General features: G+C 38.8%; 1 protein-coding gene across 3 annotated transcripts in view; it reads left to right on the top strand.

Annotated features, from left to right (window-relative positions):
- The window catches only part of BRAF (B-Raf proto-oncogene, serine/threonine kinase), a 119,887-nt gene that overhangs the window by 84,340 nt on the left and 13,311 nt on the right, over window positions 1-22,236 (top strand). For all 3 annotated transcript variants that reach the window (XM_037138857.2, XM_037138869.2, XM_037138880.2), the window contains 3 exons: window positions 12,698-12,744; window positions 13,506-13,624; window positions 17,376-17,507. In XM_037138857.2, coding sequence (XP_036994752.1) covers window positions 12,698-12,744; window positions 13,506-13,624; window positions 17,376-17,507 — 298 coding nt within the window. The remainder of the gene's footprint in view (window positions 1-12,697; window positions 12,745-13,505; window positions 13,625-17,375; window positions 17,508-22,236) is intronic.

Raw genomic sequence — 22,236 nt, 5'->3', positions numbered from 1 at the left:
TCTTTTTAGAGAGAGGGAAAGGGAGGGAGAAAGAGAAGGAGAGAAACATCAGCGTGTGGTTTCCTCTCATGCACTCCCTACTGGGGACCTGGCTTACAGCATAGGCAAGTGCCTTAACTGGGAATCAAACTGGCGAGCCTTTAGTTTGCAGATTGGCACTCAGTCCACTGAACCACACTAGCCAGGTCTCCCCACTCTTTTTTTTAAATACCATCTATGTTCTGTGTTTTTTTTAATATGCATAGAAACGTATTTAGCAATTATAGTACTTACTATATGCCAGACATTGTTCTGTGTACTTTACATATACAACCCCATTTACATAACTAGGGTACAGAAAGGTCAAGTAACTTGTCCAGAGTACTTTCCAGACTAGACTCCTTAACCTTTACACCAGCTGCTGCTCCAGTTTAGTCAGTCCTTTTGAACAACCTTAATGTTATATAGGGGTCTTACTTTCATTTCCACAGTTTATTTGCTCTTCTCACCTAGGCAGTCTTCAAATTTCAATACCTCTTCTCCAAGAGCAGTCAGCTTACCATTTCACTAAGAAAATTAGAAGCACCCACCACATTGTTAACCCACCTGCCCACATTCATGCTCAGTTTTTCTGCCTTGTCACTAAGAATAAGAGCCAATCCTTCCCTTTTGTGCTCTAGGTCTCTACTCATGGATGCCTTCTGAGCAGAGACTCCCCGATTCGTCACCAGGTTTTCCTTTTCTACTGGATTTTCTTCATTTTAAAACATATTTCTTATAACGCACATTTGGGAAAGTATTGACAATTGTTGAATCTAGGTGGAAGGTATCTGGTTGTTTGTTGTATTATTCTTTCAACTTTTCTGTCATACTTGAAAATTTCATAATATAAAACTTGTGAACGTTTCTTCCATGATCCCACTTCTCTTTCAAGCTATCAGCGCATTCTTCTTCCTTCCTTTACAATAGAACTTCTCTAAAGAGTTGTTGGCACTTACTCTCTTGATTTTTCTCCTCCCCTTTTATCCTAGATCCTACTCCAATCCATTTTGCCCCAACCCTCCACTGAAATATCTCCGGATAAGATAGTTACCAAGTAGCTACACATCCATTGGTTCAGTTCTCAGTCCTCAATCTGTTTGCTCTATCAGAAAACATGGTTAAGTTGATCTCATCCTTCTTCATGAAATACGTTCTTTTTCACTGACGAGAGAGAGAGAGAGAGAGAGGAAGGGGGAGAGAAAGGGAAACATCGATTTGTTGTTCCACTTACTCATGCTTTCATTGGCTGATTCTTTAATGTGCCCTGACTGGGGATTGAACCCACAACCTTGGCATATTGAGACAACTCTCTAAACAACTGGGCTACCTACCCTGTCACAGCCACAAAACACCATCTTAATCCCTTGCTACCCAAAATGTGGTCTGAGTAGGATTTGTATACCACCTGGAGCCTTCCAGACATGCTGAGGTTTAGGTACTACCCCAGATCTGAATTGGAGTCGACATTTTAACAAGATCCCTAAGTGATTTGTACGTCTGTTGTAGTATGAGAAGCACTACTGTAAAGCATCTTCTCCCGATTTTTGTTCTTATTGTCTGTTCCCCTCAGCTGGTTCTTCCAAATCAGCTCCTTGACCTCTGTAAATGTTAGAATACTCCAAGGATCTTTCTTCCCTTGGTGATCTCATTCACTGTCATGACTCGAAATACCATTTAATTACCATTTCTGTGCCAGTCTCCAGCCAAGTCATTTCCTCTGAACTCCAGACTGTCATATCAGACTGTCTGCTCAACCTCTCCACTCGATTGTCTAATGGGCATCTCAAATCTAATGTCTAAAACTGAGGTCCTGAACTTTTTTTCTCAAGCTTGTTCTTCGTGCATCCTTTTTATCTCAGTAGCTGGCAGAGGTTCTTTCAGCCACGAATGTCTAACATTTTAGTGATTACCTTTGATCTCTCTTTTTCTCACACCACATAACCATTCTTTTATCAGCTACTCTTGGTTCTGTTTCTAAACTATCTAGAGTCTTACAACTTTTCATCATCTATTTTTCCATCACTCTGATTCAGGCCACCATTATCTCTTGCTTGGATAGCGCCTGCTTCCACCTTTAACCCACCTTCAATTTATTCTCAGGATAGCAGCCTGAGTGGTCCTTTTAAGACTGAGGTCGGGCCTTGACTGGTATGACCCACTTGGTTGGTTGTCGTCCCACAGAGCCAAAGGTTGCTGGTTTCATTCTTGGTCAGGGCACGAGCCTGGGTTGCAGCTTCAGTCCCCAGTGAGATCAGTTGATCATGTTTCTTTCTCACATCGATGTTTCTGTCCTTCTCTATCTCCCTCCCTTCCCCTCTCTAAAAATAAATAAATATAATCTTTTTTTTTTTGCCCTGGCTGGTGTAGCTCAGTGGATTGAGCACAAACCTGTGATCCAAACAATCGCAGTTCAGTTCCCAGTCAGGGCACATGCCTGGGTTGCAGGCCGGTTCCCAGCGGGGGATGCATGAGAGGCAACCATACATTGATATTTCTCTCCCTCTCTCCTTCCCTTCCCCTCTAAAGATAAATAAATAAAAATATTTAAAAAACACTATCCTTTACTAAATAAATAAATAAATGTAATCTTTTTTAAAAGAAGAGTTAGAATCACATTAAGGTGGTGAACAACACAACAGATGATGTGTTGTGGAATTGTGCACCTGAAACCTATATAATTTTATTCACCGGTGTCACCCCAAGAAATTCAGTAAAAAGCTAAAAAAGACTCAAGTCAGATTACGTTGCTCCTCTTCTCTAGTGTCTTCGCATTTCACTCAGAAAGAAAACCAAAGTCTTTGCCATAGGCCTTTCTCAGTGTGACCACCACCACAACCCTCCCTCTTTCACTGCCTTTTCTGTTACCTCTCTCAACTCATTTGCTATTCTTGTCCCTCGTATTTCCTGTCCTGCAAACCACAGTTTGCCTTCTTACCGTTCTTAGAACATGACAAGCACATGCGAGCCAGGGCTTTGCCCTTGCTAGTCCCTCTCCCTGCTGTGTTCTTACCCCATAGCTGCATGACTCCCTCCCTCCCCTCTGAGTCTCTGCTCAAAATGTTCTTTGAAGAGAATCCCTCCCCGACCTAAAATTATAACCCCCTCCCTGCAACTCAGCATTTACTGTTCTCCACCTGTAGGATACTTTATGTTCTACTGATACATCTTTTTTTACTTTCTGTCTTCCATATGAAAATGTAAGCCCCTCAAGCATAGAGATTGTCTGTGTTGTCTTCAAGACTTAGGAGAGTTGTTGCTTAGCATATAGTGGGCTTTCAGTAAACATGTTAGATAATGAAACAACCCATAGAGGTAAACATTATTGTCTTCATTTTACATGTTAAGAATCCAAAGCTTAGTGAGACTGTGTAATGTATCCAAAGTCACATGGCTAGTGAGTGGCATAGCTGGTTGATACCCAAACTTGTGTGCTCAGCACCCATGCCCTTTTCACTCTACCTCTCCGGTCATCGCATTTAAGTCCTTGGACTCTGGTTTTTCCACCAACCTACATGGAATTGTCATTTTGCTTCCCTCACAAAGAAGATACGTGATGGCTGTGAAACCAGATGATGTAAAAAATATCCTGCAAACTTTAAAATGCCAAACATGTACAAGAGGGTGGTTGTAATTCTGTTTTCTTATAAAACTTTTATAGTGTTTGCTTTTAGTTTTAGGTCTTCAGTCTACTTCAGATTGATTTTGCATGTCTGGTATGAGGTAAGGGCTGAAGATATTTTTATCCCTTTATAGATATCCAGTTGTTTCAGCAATATTTGTTGAAATGACCATTCTTCCCCCCAACTGAGTTACCTTGACTTATAAATAAACAAATACCATGCTTCTGATTATATGTGGTTGGGATTGTGACTATTTAAAGTATGGTTTTTGCTATTCATCCATGTCATGATACTCCATGTTCATAACACATTCTCATTTATTTTCCTTAGGCCAGTGTTCTACTTAGAAGCCGAGAGTATTTTCCAGAAGGAGATTATATTCTCTCTAATGCAGGTCCCAGCTAGGAGGCAAAATACATAGAAATATATTCATGTACTTACAAGACTCATATTGTTAGGATGTCAATTCCTAACAAATTAATCTATGGATTCAGTGTAATCCCAATCAAAATCTAGACATGCTTATTTGTAGAAATTGACAAGTTGATTCTAAAGTGTATATGGAAATGCAGTGGCTAGAATTGTCTGATTTTTAAAAAAGAACAAAATTGAGGGACTTTTAGTATGAAAGTATGAGGGACTTGAGATTTCAAAGAATATATTTGTATGTTTATAATCAGTGTTTTTCTCTTGTTCGTTGCCATGGCTGTTCATGGGGAAAGGATAGTCCTTTCAACAAATGTTTCTGGAACAACTGGATAGTCGCATGGGATAAACAAATAAACTATTAACCCTTACAAGACATAAATATTAACTTGAAGTGGATCAAAGAATTAAGACAAAAAGCTGAAAATGTAAAATTCTATAAGAAACATAGGAAAAACTATGTAGATTAAAGATTTCTTAGGATACAGAAAAAAAGCCATAGGAAAAAAAATCAGATTGGATTTTATCAAAATTGAAAACGTTTGCTCTTTAAAAGATACTCTTAATGAGAAAAGAAGCCACACACTTGAGGAAAATGTTTGCAGGATACATAGAAGACTTGCATCTAAAGCATATGAAGAATGCTTAGAACTTTGTGATAAGACAAACTGCCCACTGAAAACTGGGCAAAGATTGGAGTGCTCTCTTAACAAAGATGTAAAAATGGAAAATAAGCTCATGCAAAGAGGTCCAACATCATTAAACATTAAGGAAAAGCAAATTTAAACAACAAGACTCAATTAATACCCAGCAGAATATTCAGCAGCTCCAAGTATTAGCAAGAATGCAGAGCAACTAGAACTCATACATGACTGGTAAGGATCTTAAGTGGTGCAACCACTTTGGCAGTTTCGTTAAAACTTAAAATTAATATATAAGCCATTGTAATCCTACCTCTGTACCCAAGAGAAATGAAAACAAAACAACAAAGACTTGGACAGAAATGTTTGTGGTATCTTAATCATAATCACCAAAAACCAAGAACAACCCAAGTATCTATCAGGTGTGTGGATGCACACAACCTGTGTGTGTATCTCAGAATCATCATGCTGAGCCAAAGAAGTTAAATGATTTTGTTCACATGAAATTCTAGAAAAGGAAGTCGTTATTGATAGTTACCTCTGAGGGGGCTGTTATTCATTGCAAATATTTAAGAAGAAACTCTTGGGAGTGGTGGATATTCATCTTAAGGCTGTTCATCACACAAGTGTGTATACTTAAGACTCAAACTCCAGAAAAAATTGGGGGCATTTTGTGTTGCATACAAATTACACCTCAGTAAATTTGATTTTTTTAAGTGTAAGAAACTGAAAAGTCTAAGTAAAAATAGAATTTGGATCACTGTGGAGTACAACCGAAAAATGTGTGAACTCAAGGATTTTTAAAGTGATAAATGAGTATTGACTGCACAGGAGTAGCAGAATGCCGTTCCCTTCCATCTTGCTCACTTTCCACATTGTGATTATGAGGGAGATGGAGGGCATCAAAGTGTAGAAGGGAAGCTAGTTTCCAACTGTCTGGGTAAGATAACATTTTGTCACCACTGTCACACATACCAGTCCATAGTCAGCTGCTCTGTTCTCTGTGGGTGTCTGAGGAAAGATTAAGCTTGCTGCATGAAGTCTGTTGACCTTTTTTCAAATTGTGTAGGTGACAGGACTGAAATGCTGTTGTCTACATAGGCCAGTTCTCTGGTCTTAGAAATAGTTGAAAATATAAGAAAATAACAGCAAACCTAAGTGAGAGATAGTTGGGATTTTATAGACCAGACTGATAAGTCAGGCAAACGGCGTAGCTATGTTTAAATTTTAGCAGGTCATTTAAAAGAGATCTTATGATTTTGTAAACTTTTTATTTATTGGTTTTAAAGAGAGGGAGGGAGAAAGAGAAACACTGATTTGTTGTTCCACTTATTTATGCATCCATTGATTGCTCTCCTGACTGCAGGTCAAACCCACAATCTTGATGTATTGGAACAATGCTCTCAGCACCTGAACTGCCCAGCCAGGGGCAGCTAATGATATTTTTGAGGACAAGTTTGAGATATATAAGATGCATTGAGAATTTACTAAGTTCGTAATTGTATATAATATTCATACCTGAAAACTGTCAAGCTAGAAGGAGATTTTTCTCCTTATTCATTTATTGAATATGACTAGCATACTCACAAATAACTCATCATTAGCACACTGATCTTTTAAAACTTATTTTTCTGTAAAAACTAAATTTTAATAAGTTGAAATTATAGGCCGTGTCTACAAAATATGAAATATTTGAGTCCAGAGAAACAGAAGTGTACAAATATCGGATGAAAGAAATGGTTTGTAAGAACAGTGCAATTACAACTCTCCTTAGGACTGTAACTGAATATGATTTTAATAGGAGTTAATGATTATGGCTAGCATAAAAATCACAGTGGCTGATTTAATAAATTTTTTTACCCACCATAAGGAACATGAAGATGAGTCTGTCTTTTGTTTTTTAGATTCCACATACTACATGAAATCATATAGTATCTGTCTTTCACTACAAAATTAAAGAAACCATATCCATCCAGACAGATAGGAGGAGCACAGGTGCAGAGTGGGCTGGTCTCACAACCATGTGTAATGGATAAAAATCTGGGAGGGATAGCACGGGAATGAGGAGTCCTAGACCCATACCAGCTCCCTCCAGCCCAGGGTTCCAGTGCCAGGAAGATAAATCCCCACAACTTCTGGCTGCAAAAGAAACAGTTGGGATTGAGTCAGTGGAAGAAATTCCTAGAGTCCCAAGCAGTTCCTCTTAAAGAACCCACACACAGACTTAGACTCCCTCTGAGCTCTAGCACCAGGGTAGCAGCTTGAAAGGCACCTGTGGCACAGAGGGAGAAATTGAAATGTCTGGCATCAAGGTAAGTAGAAGCCCATCAGCCCTTTTCTGAACCCTCCCCACACAGAGACAGCAGGCTGGTACCACATCTGAGACTTCATCAGCCTGGCTAACATTGCCCCACTCTGAAGATCCCTAGATTCCACCCCATCCAACTCACAGGCCTACCTAAGCTGTATTTTCCATATGAATGGCTGGTCTTGGCTAATGCTTAACAACTTCCTATATCCTCTGGATCAATCAACAGCCAGACTCTGCACCCCCAGTCCCTGCCACTGCCCCGACCCAGCTCAACTAGCAGGCATTTCAAATTGCTTTGACAGCTCAGGCAGGGTGCCCCCTGGCAAAACACAGGTCGGGGCTGACCTTGGCCTGCACCAGCCAGGAAACCCCAGAGCCTGAGCACCCACTGGACAACTACAGACCAAGCCGGAGCACCACCACTCTGCCCCCCCTGCACAGCCGATCCTCCATAGAGAATGGAGGTTGGTGGTCAGTGGTCACAGCCAGTCCTTGCAGCTGACTGGCCTGGGTAAATCCCTCCCTTTGACCTGCCAACAGCAACCAAGGCTCGACTACAAGAGGAAGGTGTACTCAGCCCACATGAAGAGCACACCACAAGTACCGAGCTTGGGTGGTAGGGGACGCAGTGCCACTGGACCCTACAGGACACCTACTGCATTAAGCCACACTATCAAGACACAGAGTCAAAGCAGCTCTATGTAATACATAGAAACAAACACAGGGAGGCTGCCAAAATAAGACAAAAAAGGAATGTGGCCCAAATGAACAGACCCAAACTCCAGAAAAAGAGCTAAAGGGAATAGAGATAAGCAATCTATCAGATGCAGAGTTCAAAACACTGGTTATAAGGTTGTTCAAGGAACCAAGTGAGGATCTCAGCAACATGAAAAAGACCCAGTCAAAAACGACGGATACTTGAAATAAAGAACAATTTACAGGGAAACAAAAAGAGTGGATGAAGCCAAGAAACAAATCAATGATTTGGAACATAAGGGGAGAAAAAAATCAATCAGTACAACAAAAGGAATCCCACCAAAAATGAGGATACTCTTAAGCAGCCTGTGGGATAACTTCTAGTGGTCCAATATTCACATCAGAGGGATGCCAGAGAGAGAAGAGAAAAAGCAAGAAATTGGATATCTATTTGCAAAAATAATGAAAGAAAACTTAACCTAATTTGGTGAAATAAACATGCAAGTCCAGGAAACACAGATTCCTAAATAAGATGGATGCAGAGAGGCAAGAGACATTGTAATTTAAAATGCCAGAGATAGGTAGCCCTGGCTGATGTGGCTCAGTGGGTTGACTGCTGGCCTGTGAACTGAAAGATTGCTGGTTCAGTTCCCAGTCAGGGCACACACTTGGGTTGTGGGCCAGGTCCCCAGTTGGGGGCATGCAAGAGGCAACTGGTCAATGTTTCTCTCCGTCTCTCTCCCTTTCTGTCTAGAAATGAATAAATAAAATCTTTCTTTTTAATGCCAAAGGTTAAAGATAAAGAGAATCTTAAAAGCAGTAAGAGCAAAGCAGATAATTACACGCAGGGGGGTTCCCATAAGGCTATCAGCTGATTTCTCAAAAAAAAAACAAAAACCAACCCTGCAGACTAGAAGGAAGAAATTGGCAAGAAATATTCAAAGTCACGAAAAGGAGGGGCCTACAACCAATATTACTTTACCCAGCAAAGCTATCATTTAGAATTGAAGGGCAGATAAAGAGCTTCCCAGACAAGAAAAAGCTAAAGGAGTTAATCATCACCAAATTAGTATTATAAAATATTAAAGGATCTTTTAAGAAGATCAAAACTATGAACAATAAAATGGCAATAAGTACACATCTATCAACGATTGAATCTAAAAAACAAAATGAACAGACAAAGATGGTTTTGATGGATGTCCGATGCGAGGGGAGTGTAGGGGACTAGGTGAGGTGAGGGGATTAAGAAGTACAATAGGTTATTACAGAATAGCCAAGGGGACGTGCACTGTTGGGAATGGAGCAGCCTAAGAATGTGTGTATACTCATGACCCATGGACATGGAAAATGGGGGGGGGGTGCCTGAGGGAGTGGGGGATGCTGAGTGAAGGAGGTAAAGGAGGGAAAATTGGGACAACTGTAATAGCATAGTCAATAAAATATAACTTAAAAAATACTCCATGGTGTGTGTGTGTGTGTGTGTGTGTGTGTGTGTGTGTGTGTGTCTGCATGTATATCTGTCACATGTTCTTTATCCATTCATTGACACTTGGCCTATTTCCATGTCTTGGCTGTTGTGGATAATGCTGCTATGAGCATGAGGTTACGGGTATTTCTTTGAGATCCTAACTTCTTTTCAATATATACCTGGAAGTGAAATTACTGGGTCATATGGTAATTCCCTTCATTTTTTTTGAGGAACCATCATACTTGTTTTCAGACTACACCTATTTACGTTTCCACCAATAGTGCATGAGGGTTCTCTTTTCTCTACATTCTCACCAACAGTTGTTTTGTCTTTTTTTTTTAAAGATTTTATTTATTTATCTTTAGAGGGGAAGGGAAGGAGAGAGGGAGAGAAATATGCATGTGTGGTTGCCTCTCGTGCGTCCCCTGCTGGGAACTGGCCTGCAACCCAGGCATGTGCCCTGACTGGGAATCGAACCACACTCCTTTGGTTCGCAGGTTTGTGCTCAATCCACTGAGCTACACCAGCCAGGGCAGATTTGTCTTTTAATAATAGCCTTCTTGACAGATATGAGGTGATACCTCTGTGGTTTTGAGTTGCATTTACCTGATGAGTAAGTTTTGATGTTGAACATTTTTTTTTCATGTACCTGTTAGCCATCTGTATGCCTTCTTTGGAAAAATGTCTGTTTTTTCATTGGATTGTTTTGGTTTTTGCTGTTGAATTGTGCGAGTTCTTTGTATTTTTTGCATGTCCCCCTATCAGATACATGATTTGCAAGTATTGCCTCCTAATCAGTAAGTCGCCTTGTCATTTTGGTAGTGGTTTCCTTTGCCAAAGTGAGGAAACTTTTTAGTTACATATAGTCCTACTTGTTTATTTTTGCTTTTGGTTATCAAATCCAAAAAAATCATTACCAAGGCAATGTCAAGGACCTTACTACCCTATGTTTTCTGAGTTTTCAAGCCTTACATTCAAGGGGAAGAATAAGACGAAGATGTCACTCCAGTGCTTGTTGATCAGATCAGATCTAGAGTACTGCATTTAAACTTGGGGTATCACATTATTCTCTAAAAGGAATGTTGAAAAGCTGAGTCTTGGATAAGAGCTTCAAAGAAGCAGCATAGAGAACAAATTTTGCTAGATGATTTTTCAGCTTTTAGATTAAATGATTCTGTGGATAAACACTTTTTCTTCAAGGAAAGAAACTCGTAAGAGAAACCAATCAAGCCGTTCAGTTTTTGACCAAATATTTTTTCTTTCTTACCACTTTGGTAAACCTATAAGAATCTTGTTAATTATTTGAAAGGTAAGAAAGAGGTAATTTAATTGTCCTAAATCATGGATAGACTTCTGTATCATCTGCAGCAAGTAAAATTCATTTATTCTTTTTTCGTTCCCTCCCCTCAACCAGTTATGTGTTTGTCTGTTTCTTTTTTGGCATCTTCCTTGTAACTGGTAGGTGCTTAGGAATATATGTTCTGGTGTCAGTTTCTTTAGTATTATAATTACCGTGGAATATTATGCGGGGATTGCGGTATGATCCCAATCTGGAGAATTTGAGTCCCTTTTCTTTCCAACCTTCCATTACATAGATTTGAATTTCTGTTCCTTTGCTGCTTTTGTTATAGAAATGTTACAGAAAGATTTATTAAATGGGATGAAAGTTAGGAAAGCAGATTGTAAATAATAAAGGATTACACAGGACAAGGTAATGTTATTTCAGGTTGCAGGTACAGGCAACTTTGACCTATAATAGATTTATGCTAAACAGTTTCTATTAGGATCATGTCAGTAGCTCAGCAATCATATTTCTATCTTGTAAGTTATCTAGTACTTTCTTGGTCAGAAGTGTTCTCTCCCTGGCCTTCTAGTTATATATATTTCTGTCTACCTTATTCTTGCTGTATTTCTTTGTGTCAGACTTTTTGGAAAGACTGCCACTATTCATCAAGAATACCTTTACCTTCCCTTGTTGTGGCATCATCCGGCTGCCACGTTTTTGCGTGAACTACTCACTCGGTGTTTTTCATGTCCAAGGAGACAGAACCTCTCTAAACACTAACACAGTTCCTGTTAACTAAATACCAGCTCTCCGACTGAAGCAGGGAGTTCCACCAACCACACTCTCATCATGTATCCCCCTGCTAATGGAGACAGGGTCTCCCCATCTAGAAAAAGCTTTAGATTTGGACCAGTTTTTCTCCATTGTTTTTTTTATCTTTCTGTGTCTGTGCAGAACCTTCGGGTTCTAAGTGATCTTGTGTCGTAAAATGACACTGGCCCTAAAATGTCATGACAACAAGGTAATTTTAGATTGTGGTCAAAGCTGTGGAGGAAATAAACAGTGTGAGGTAAGAGAGCGATTGGAGGAGAAGGGGTTACTTCATGTGGACGGTAATTTGAAATGAAAATTTTGTCTGCAAAAAGGTTTGAAAATCTTGATCTGTGGGAGGATGTGGAAGTTTAAATGAAGTTGAGAAAGCATAAATTATAAGCTTAACGATTTGCAAACTTCTATTTTTAACAGTGATTTTATAGTCTCATTTTAAGGCAAAACTTATTTCTTAATGGTCATTGTCAAATTTCAGAAGCCTCATTTATCTGTCTTTTCCAGCATTAAATGAAGAAAAGTAACCTGGACTTAGATATTACATGCATTCAATATAGTTGATTCAACTGATATGTTTTAAATACTTACCTTATGGCAGGCACTGTATTTGGCACTAGGGATAAACAGATGAGAAATAAACTAGACACAGCTCTTTCCCCTGAATGCACTCAACTAAAAGAGGTTTTAGGGGTGATATAAATGATTTACCTTATCATTGACTTCAAAGTAGATTCAGTGTGGCTGTTACAGAGGGTGTTTGCTACTCACTAGTTTTAAGAAGGTATGTTAAGAATATATAAATGCTGCCTTTAAGAATGGTTTTTTTATCAATCAAACTTTCATATTCTAGTAGAGTTTTACATTCTCAATAGAAAGTGAACATAGGTGAAAAAATACATGAATCAAGCTGTTACGATAATTTTTATGCAACTGAACGGTGAAAGATCACTTGCAGTTGAGTTAGTTACAGGAAAGCTTCACTCAGGAGTTAGAATGTGTGGTCAATCTTAAAAGATAGGTATGAATAGGCAGAGAAGAAAATGAAAGCTGATTGGGGGGATGGGCGTAGTGGGAGAAATTTAAAGTATATTTAAAGGACATTGATAAACAAGCTTGACTGGAGTGAAAGGTTTGTATTGGTAAATAGTAGAAGATAAAGTCTTTTAGTAGATAACAAGATTTCGTCTGTACCATACTAGTAATATGTATGTTCCTCTAATCCTAAATTCGTTTACAGTCTATTTTAGTAGTTCTTAATATAAAAGGGTTATCACATTGTACAGTTTGCAGTTGTATCATGACTCTAAATACATCTTTGTTGATACCCCTAAATATGTTCTATAAATTTTGAGGCCAGAGTATTTAGCCCTACTCAGGTTTAAATGATGTTTTGTTTTTCAGTTACTTACACGCCAAGTCAATCATCCACAGAGACCTCAAGAGTAATAGTATCCTTCCTGAAATTTGTCTGCGAAGTTTGAAAACATCCTGACTTTTTCTTCTGCATTTTGTCTTCACATTATGTAAAAACAGTTTCATGCTAAGTTCAATTTACTATAAAGAAAATTAATAATTGGGTTTGCATGAGAGTGTAGTAGAACAAGGTACTACGGCCTGCTTTTGGTTTCTGAATGACTGAGCATTACAGCAAAAATTACCAAATCATTATGGTAGTAAGGCTCTTGTTGATGGCTTGCTTACGTTCTGTCCATATTATAAAACAGGTAGTTTTGTAGCTATCTACTAGTGTCTTTTAGCACTCTGACCTTGCTCAGCAGTAGTTAAGATGTGTTTGAAGGCTCTAAGTTGAGAATGAGGTGAGAAAAACATAATTTTTCCTCTATCATAAACTTAGATTAAGATCCTGTCTGCTAACCAGCTTCATTCCAATGACGAGCCTTTACCACTTCCTCGCAGTGCTAAAAGGATATTTGGGCCTACGTTACTAAAATCTTCTGGGGACGTTTCAGGGTCTCCCAAAACTTAGGAAAGCATCTCACCTTTTTCTACTACATTTCAAGCCCCTAAGACCTTTAAAAGCAGGTCATATAGGCCAAACGGACCTAATTCATATAAAGGACTGTATTTTTTTAAAAAAGACTATCATATTACAGAATTATAGAAATTAGATCTCCTACCTAATTTTTCATAATGCTTGCTCTGATAGGAAAATGAGATCTATTGTTTTCCTTTACTGACTGCACCACAGATATTTTTCTTCATGAAGACCTCACAGTAAAAATAGGTGACTTTGGTCTAGCCACAGTGAAATCTCGATGGAGTGGGTCCCATCAGTTTGAGCAGTTGTCTGGATCCATTTTGTGGATGGTAAGAATTGAGGCTTTTTCCCATTAACTTATTTTTTGGACCCCGAGATGCTGCTGAGTACTAGAAAGTCATTGAAGGTGTCAGCGATAGTATCTTCATAGTTCCCAGTATTCACAAAAGTCAAGTTGGTCTTATTTTTTATGTAAGTAGAGCTTAACTTTATCTTTATAAACAATGCTATAAAACTAGTTTCAGTGTCTTTCAAACAAAAATATGTATTTTTTAAACATTTAAAATTTTATTCAAAATTATGTCTAGAATATTTCGTGTTCCAAATGTTCCTTGTACCCTGTTTCAAAAGAGAAAAAATGTATGCGACCTGCAGCCATTATTAAGGTTTTGTGAAGAGAACTGCGCCTTTTAAGGGAGAGACTGCTTCACAGTCTTATTTAAGCCTAAATTGGAAAGTTGCTCCCTTTAGACTAGAAAGAAGCATATAATTATGGGGCAGCTGGGAGAAGGAGAGACAAAAAATGAGAGGTAGGTATTAAACGCTGTCGGCTTTCTGCCTCCCTGCGTAGCTCTTTCTGTCTCTCCCTATTCCTACTTCTGCTTTGGAGAAAGTAAGAAAGAGAACATGAAGGGAACCAGAACTTCTGTGCAGTTAATCTGTAGTAGGCTATGAACAGTTCAGTCTAGAAATCATTCTCTAAGACTGTTGTTCTCTGAAGGTCCCTAAGACCCTTTTAGAAGTCCCCGAGGTCATCCCCATGTGAGACCAGATCGTTCTTCATGTTCTTCAACCAGAACAACACATCACAACAGATTGAACACAGAAGCAAATATGTGACTCTAGCTGACTGCTATTAAACCAAAGAGAATTGCAGTTTTACTCTTCTCACTGAAGTGTTTTTGTTTTTGAAAATGTAGTTATTGTTTATTAAAAATGTATTTATGTTAGCATCTACTGGTTGCCCCTTTATTATTTAAATGAATTGATAAATATGTTAATAATTTCTCAGTTTTAGTGTGGCAACTATCCATAAATATAATGAACATGAACTCTGTGAGGGTCCTCAGTAATTTTTAAGGCTGAAAGTACTGAGACCAAAAGTGTGAGAATTGCTGCTCCTAAGTACAGGGTATCCCAAAATATTAGTACAATTTTTTAATAACAGAATCTGTGCTTTGGGACATCCTGCTGGAAGCAGAAAAGCTGTAAGAGGCTTTCAAAGCCATGCTGGCCTAAATTCTTTGAACTCTCTGTAGCATTCCCCAGGAAGGGAATTGCAAAGTAGAACTCTGAAGTAGTCAGGATAAGCCTAGGGTTAGATTGAGCTATGATTTCTTATAATAACTGAAGTTAGAACAAGTTGCAGGATGGGGGTTGGGGGGGGTTGGACTTAGAGTTAGGAGGTATGTGCTGTAATGCTTTGTGTAACTCTTACCCTGTACCTTTCTTAACCACCTCCGAGTCTCCATCCTTAATGTTGGGCTGGACTGGTGCGTTTCTAATGCCATTTCTGTTTGTAAGATTCAGTAATTAGAGCTAGCAAGAATTTTTCTTTAGTGTATGTTTAACTATTTTAATAAATAGTTAGGAACAAGAAGCTAATGATCATTGCAATACAGACCTCAAAGCACCTTTAAGGCCCACGCCTTGTAAAAAAAATGACAGTATAGCCTAAGAAGACAGGGGAGACAGCATATTTTAAGTACTAAAATTGCAAAACCATTAAGTTTATGAAGAAATGATATGTTTTAAAGGTGTGTTTATTTTAACTAGTGTGGGAGAGAGAGACTCAGTCAAGTCTTCAGGTTTGTCCTTTTTCAAAAGCCTTAGTAGATGAATTTTTATATTTTCTTCTAGTATCTTTTAGGTTGATACCTGGATAGATGAGCTCATCTTTTATTCCACCAAACTAAATTTTAAGATAATAGATTAGCCCAAACTACACTTAGTTGTTGAATAAATCCTTCCGAGTTGATAATGCCTTCGGAAACAACCATAGATCATTCATTGACTAGGAGAGAATTTGGCCAAACTAAGGTTATGTAAGTCCCTAAATTATTTACAGTAATCTTTTATTTATATTTTAGAGGAGAAAGCAACCTTGGTAATAAAGTTTACAAATTAAATCCCTAAATTTATTGAGGATTAATAATGCATTCTTGTAAATAGATGACATACCACTTTTCATCAAGCCAGTTACCAAACAACAGCGAGGTAAACCTAAAATTTAAAAATAATTTTTCAATTGATTAATTACTCTGTCCCTCACAAAAATTGTATTCTGGCTCTGAAAGTTATGTCTGTATCACAACCAGCCTCTCAGTATTCTGGCTTGTTCATTACATCACAGTTGCATGTGGTTAATTTCATAAAAGCAGTATCAGTAAAATGTCAGACAAAAGCAAGTAGATTCAGCCTTCTCCTCCTCCCCTGTCGTTTCCCTCTCATCAAAATCTCCCACACATCTTCCATCAGTGGTTCTCAAACTTGGTTGGACATTAAAGTTATCTGGAGACCCTTAGGAGCGAACAGTGCATCCCCAGCTTCTGATGTTGTACTGTTGGGCTGAAATGTAGTTTGGACCTTGAGAGGTTCTGTACGCAGGTGAAGCAGAGGGCCGTTACTGCCTGCCTTGGGAGAGTCTCACCTGCCTTCCTCTGACCAATAAGCAGGCCTCTGTACAGGTCTTTCAGCCATGTTTGCAATTAGTCCTGGTTTGCGTATAAAATTAATGTTTTCACTGAGCTTTTATTTTATTTTTAAATATTTACTTATTTTTAGAAAGAAGGGAAGGGAAAAAGAGAGGGAGAGAAACATCAATGTGTGGTTGTGTCTTGCGTGGTCCCTACTGGGGACCTGGCCCACAACCCAGGCATGTGCCCTGACTGCGAATCAATCCAGCAACCCTTTGGTTCACAGGCCTGCGCTCTGTCCACTGAGCTACACCAGCCAGAGCCACAGAGTTTTTTATTAATACTCTGCAATTTCTGTTAATTCCTTCCAAATAAAATGATACAGAAGATTCAAGGTGATATTACTCTTTAAAGCTAATATTTAAGCAACCATTTATTATATTTCATGTAAGTAGCCACTAAGAAGTCTACCTATAGAATATAGTGACTGAAATGCATAAAACTGTAGTAAATATTATTTGGTCTGTATCTTTGCCCAAGAAGCAGCAGCCAAAAGATTCTTTATCCCATCTTCTATATAGTCTATCCACTGTCTATTCCTTTGTTAATAAAACATCCTGGTGTGTTTATACCACTTCTGGAGACAGGAAAGGGTTTTAGAGTTGAGTTTGTCAGTCTTGAAATTTTACCATTATTGTCTAAGGTCCCCTGAGATGAGGAGAATCATTTGTACCAATGGGAAAACTTAAATGCTAAGGCAGTTACCATAGTGGTTGTGCTACTCCCAAACATCTTACAGGTATAGTATTTCTTTGGTGAATCAGGAATGGGAAGTGGGGACTGATTCTTGGTAGGTAAGAATTCAAATGGCAATGCTGATATTTTGTGTAAAAAGAGGGAGGCTGCTAAAATTATAAAAATCTTAGTAATGCAGATAGAATCTCAGCTTCTTAATACTGCCTCTTCTAGACTTTACAGAGCTTTTTTTTTTTACTCTTTCTTAATCAGGTATATTTCTTTGACCAATAATAGAATTAATTACATATTAGATAGGTTACTTAATGATAAAAGCATTTCTCTGGGAATTGCAGTACTTTGGTTTTCAGTCTTTATTCAGTTGAAGTAAAGAATAAACAAGAATATTTTTCTTTTTATGTTCTAACAGGCTCCAGAAGTAATCAGAATGCAAGATAAAAACCCGTATAGCTTTCAGTCAGATGTATATGCATTTGGGATTGTTCTGTATGAATTGATGACTGGACAGTTACCTTATTCAAACATCAACAACAGGGACCAGGTAAATTTTTACCGTCTCTTGGGGGTTATTTTACTACTTATGTAAAGTTCAGGTTCCTTGTAGAAATGAACTGGTTAAGTCCTGGATAAGTATTAAGCATAGATCTCTTGGTCTTGGTTACCAGTTTAGGTATCTTTTGTGTATTTTCAGTAGCAATAACAGCATATGAGACCTTTCCTTGAAATGTCCTTCTTAATTAAGTGTGGCAGAGCAGTGAGATCCCTGATCTTCTGACTGGAAACTAGAGGTACGACAATAGCTGCACTTCATGCTTCTGGACCACAGCACAGTGAGAAGCATGAGCTGTGCTGCTGCTACCTGAGCAGGGGCTCAGCCATGAACTTCATTCCAAATTACTTTTTAAATTACTAAGCTTTCTTCACATTTTTTTTAATTTTTAAAACCAGGTAAGTGGAAGAACTGTGACATCATGCTTTCATTTGTCTAAACTGAGAATTCTAGTAGGAGGAATTTTTTTACTTCACTCTTCCTAAGTTCCTGTTCTCTTGTCTCTTACTTTCCCACATGTGCTAATGTAGCCTTATGCAACTCTTTGCCTTTTCTGTGCCATGGTAAATTCACCTAGGCTTTGAACACTGCCCAAGAAAAAGTAATTGTCTTTACTTAAGTTAATTTGTATACCTCAACATTTTAAAAGTAATTGTGTGGGAGGGGGGTTGTTGAGAGAGAGAACAATTGCAGCAGTTAGTGTATTAAAAACAATAGTTGACACATAAACTGTGATTAAAATTAAATATTATTTATACTTTATACTGTATCATCAGAATCACCTGGGTAATTTGCTAAAAAAAGTAGAGATGCTGGAGCAGTTGCTGATTCAGTGGAATGGGGTCCAAGCACCTGCACTCTTTAAGTTTCCCAGGTGATTCTGATACATACCAAGTTGAGGGTCACCAATCTGAAGCATTTTTCTTTTTAAGTGCAAGCAGTTTATGTGTGTAATCATACCCTCCCAACCTAATGAAATAGAGTTCTATGTATACATGTGTTATTTCATCTAAGTAGTTTGTGTTTTAGTCAAGAGCTCAACTCTCGGTCTTTACGGTGATAGCTCGGCACAACTTTCTCATTCAGAACTTCCACCGTCACCCTGACTGGTGTGGCTCAGTGGATTGGGCGCCAACCTGTAAACCAAAGGGCTGCCGGTTTGATTCCCAGACAGGGCATATGCCTGGATTGTGGGCCAGGTCCCCAGTAGGTGCTGCGCAAGAGGCAGCCACACACTGATGTTAAAAAACAGAAGAGCTTCTGCTGTCATGTGATAGCAGAAAAGTAATCTAAGTTATTGTGCAGCTGGTAATGTGCTCATTGAATCACCATTGGCCCTTACATAGTGGTCTTAATTCTATATTTTGAAAAAAAATTTTAAATGATAATATTTCTACCCAAGTCAACACAAAACTAATTCTTTTTTTTTTTTTAAGATTTTATTTATTTATCTTTAGAGGGGAAGGGAAGGAGAGAGGGAGAGAAACATCAATGTATGGTTGCCTCTCATGAGTCCCCTGCTGGGAACTGGCCTGCAACCCAGGCATGTGCCCTGACTGGGAATCAAACTGCCATACTCTAGTTCTCAAGCCTGCGCTCAATCCACTGAGCTACACCAGCCAAGGCCAAAACTAATTCTTTTAGTTGCTATTTGGTCATTCTGTTTCATATCTTTAGAATATTGAAACTTAGTTTTGGGTGTTAAAAAAAAAAAAATCAGTGACCTCGCTTCTGATGATCTGGTATTTTAAGCCTGTATAAAACTTAAATTCCAGGCATACCAAAATGCTAGATAAAGAACACCACTGAAACATATCACCTACGCCACTGGGTCTCGGAGAGGACTGGTCTGCTGCCGCAGTCCGAGGAGCAGGACTGCCGTCTGTAACGCGCAGGCTCGGTGTGCCCTTCCTTCTGCAGTCCTGTTTCCTAGGCCACACAGCACAGTTCCCTGTGCCGTCTTCACTTCTCCTCTGGGTATTATCTTTCTATAGGGATTAGGAGGGAATTTTAGTTTAGCTTTAGTTGACTTATCATAGAGACTACGAGTAATAAAAATTTATGAACTTAGATGAAATCCAGTTGCCAAGGCATATGCTTATTTTAATAAAACAGTAAATTGATATTGTGGAAACAAGTGCTATTATCCGCAGAATATGGATAAAAGTACCCCCGAGTTCTGCACTCATACTTCTTGGCATTTGAGGTTCTTTGTCCTCCTCGGGAGTATAGTGAATGATGCGGCAGGGGCTTATCCTCCGTGAGAGGGGTGAGTGAGTGACCAACAGAAGGTAGGGAGGTAATAGTGAGTGATCAGCTTCACTAGTTGATTCTCACAGATAGTAGAGAGGCTTGCGGAATTTGCCGGTCTAAAACCAAGTTTAGTATTTAATAAAGAAAACTGGGATGAAAGAATGATAGACTCTTGCCATTACCATCCTGCTTCATTGTCTGTAGTCTGCTCTCTTCAGACGGCACTTTCCATGAAACTCCCTCTTCCTCTTTTGAATTGATAACCCTAGTCATCCTCAATGAAATGTAATCAATCCCAGGTGTTGCTTCATTCATCTCCTTGATTGGAGTTTTCTCTCTTCCTCTTACACTTTGGTCTCCATGGCTCTCAGATTGGACTTCTGCTTGAAAATCCACGACTGTTCTTTTTCATGGGAGATGGGAAGCTGCTTCTTTAATGCGTAATAGGAACCATTCCCCTATGCTCTCACCCCTGTGGTCGGAGGTGGAGGCGGCAGTTTTAATGACAGTAAATTCAAGGCAGGACTCTGGTAAAGCCGGGTGGTGGAAGGGCAGACTTCGGATTCACGGCCTGCATTACCTGGTCGCATTAACTGTCTAGGTATATATTTTTTTCAATTATAAAAGTGAGAAACTGGGCTGAAGAATTCCTTGCAGTAATAAAAATCAAATTCTTCCCTGAAACAGGTCTCTTAGCGCCTTGAGGGACGGCCAGCCCTGTGTTACTTTGCAGAGCAGCCTTCTTACCTTAGTTACTCCGTTGCTGAAAGTCTGAGAAATCGCTTTCTTTTTTTTCCTCTTTAAGATTCCAGTTTTTTCTCTAATCACTGTGTTCTGTGCTCTTTCAGTACAACTTCTCTACTAAATCGAGATTCATAACGTGCTCATCTAAGCTGGGTGTAGTAGCTGTCTACCTTCGTGGCTTCCTTTCCTTGGAGCAGAAATGCTGTATCACCTTAACATAACGTTCATCTGTTATTTCAAGTGTATTCCAGTTATTATTGTTGTACAAGAAACCACCCAAAACGTAGCGGCTGGAGCAATTCATGAATCTGCAAGTTGGGCTGCTCTCAGTGAGGGAAGTGCATCTCGTATTTCACTGGTATAGTCTGGGGTAGATTTCACTGAGTGTTAAAGGATCTGCTTCCCGAGTGGCTCGTTCATAAACCTGACAAGGTGATACTAGCTGTCAGGTGGAAGCCAGGCAGGGCCCTGAGTTCTTCTCCACCTGAGTCTGTCTTTATGTGCGGATTTTTTTTCACAGGAAACTTGGGATTTCTCACAGCATGGTAGCGAGGTGCTAAGCACAAGATTTCAAGAGACAGGAAATGCTAAGTGCCAGTGTCTTACCAACACAAATTATTTTAATGAAACTTTTTTTGATGCCTACTGTATGCAAAGCACTGGGACATAGAGGGATACACAGAGGAAGGGCACATAGGCTGAGCTCTCTCAGTGGAGGTGCGCCTCTGTTGGGGCAGTGCAGTGACACTGAGGATGAGCAGATGTGCAGGGGAGTGAGTGCTGAGTGTGGACTGAGAATAAGAACAACCAGTCCCAGTGTTTCAGACCGAGCTACTGATTATGTAGCGTGGGAGCCCCTTGAATATTCTGTCCGTGGAAGACATCCAGGAAAGGCACTCTTAAGTTTAAATAATTGCAAAGAGTGTAATTTCCCATGTATTATATTAACATTTCAAAATAAAGCCATTATAGCCTTCTTTTAAATGTACTCAATAAAACCTAAAAGTCATACCGATTGGATACCTACCGTCACTTGTTTAAAAAATACAAAAGCTCTTCAGTAATTTTTTGAAGTCTTACATGGCTCTTTTTTTCCTCGTCGAACTACTTGTATTCTACTTTCCCCACAAAATTTTTTCATAATGTAACAATAGTGTTATGCTTTAAAGCCTTCAGTTGATCACTTAAGTTACATCTTTGCAACAACAAAATAAGTTGTTGAACTTATTTAACTAAGTTGTTAAATAAGTTTAACAACTTACTAAGTTGTTAAGTACTTACTTACTAAGTACTTAGTAAGTACTTAAACTTAGAGTTTAAAATTTTTCTGTTATTTTTATCAACTCTGAATGTTAATTTTTTTAGTTGTGAATTATGCCATTATTAATAGCTACTAATGTGTAACTGATTAAAATAAGTTTTGATTGCATAGAAAGATCAAAGGTAAAATTTTATTGGAAGTGTGTATCTTAATGAGCAACACAGGGCTTTTCGATTCATTTATGTATCTGGATAAACACAACTTTTGCTAGCATGAGCTGAGACTTAGCATCAGTCCTTCGTGTTATTTTTAAATAAGCACTGAGAAGTAGTGTTCAAATAAGTAAGAAGATGAGAAAATCAGGGGTTTTGTTATAATTGTAGGCAGAGTTCAGTGTTCCCCAAGACCCACCTTCAGGTTCAGGAATTCATTAAGTCTCACAGAACTCACTGAAAGTTGTTA

The sequence above is a fragment of the Artibeus jamaicensis genome, unplaced genomic scaffold (genome assembly GCF_021234435.1).
Source record: "Artibeus jamaicensis isolate MK-2021 breed Jamaican fruit bat unplaced genomic scaffold, CSHL_Jam_final scaffold_2172, whole genome shotgun sequence".
NCBI classification, from domain to species: Eukaryota; Metazoa; Chordata; class Mammalia; order Chiroptera; family Phyllostomidae; genus Artibeus; species Artibeus jamaicensis.
This window is presented reverse-complemented; position numbering and strand designations above follow the sequence as displayed.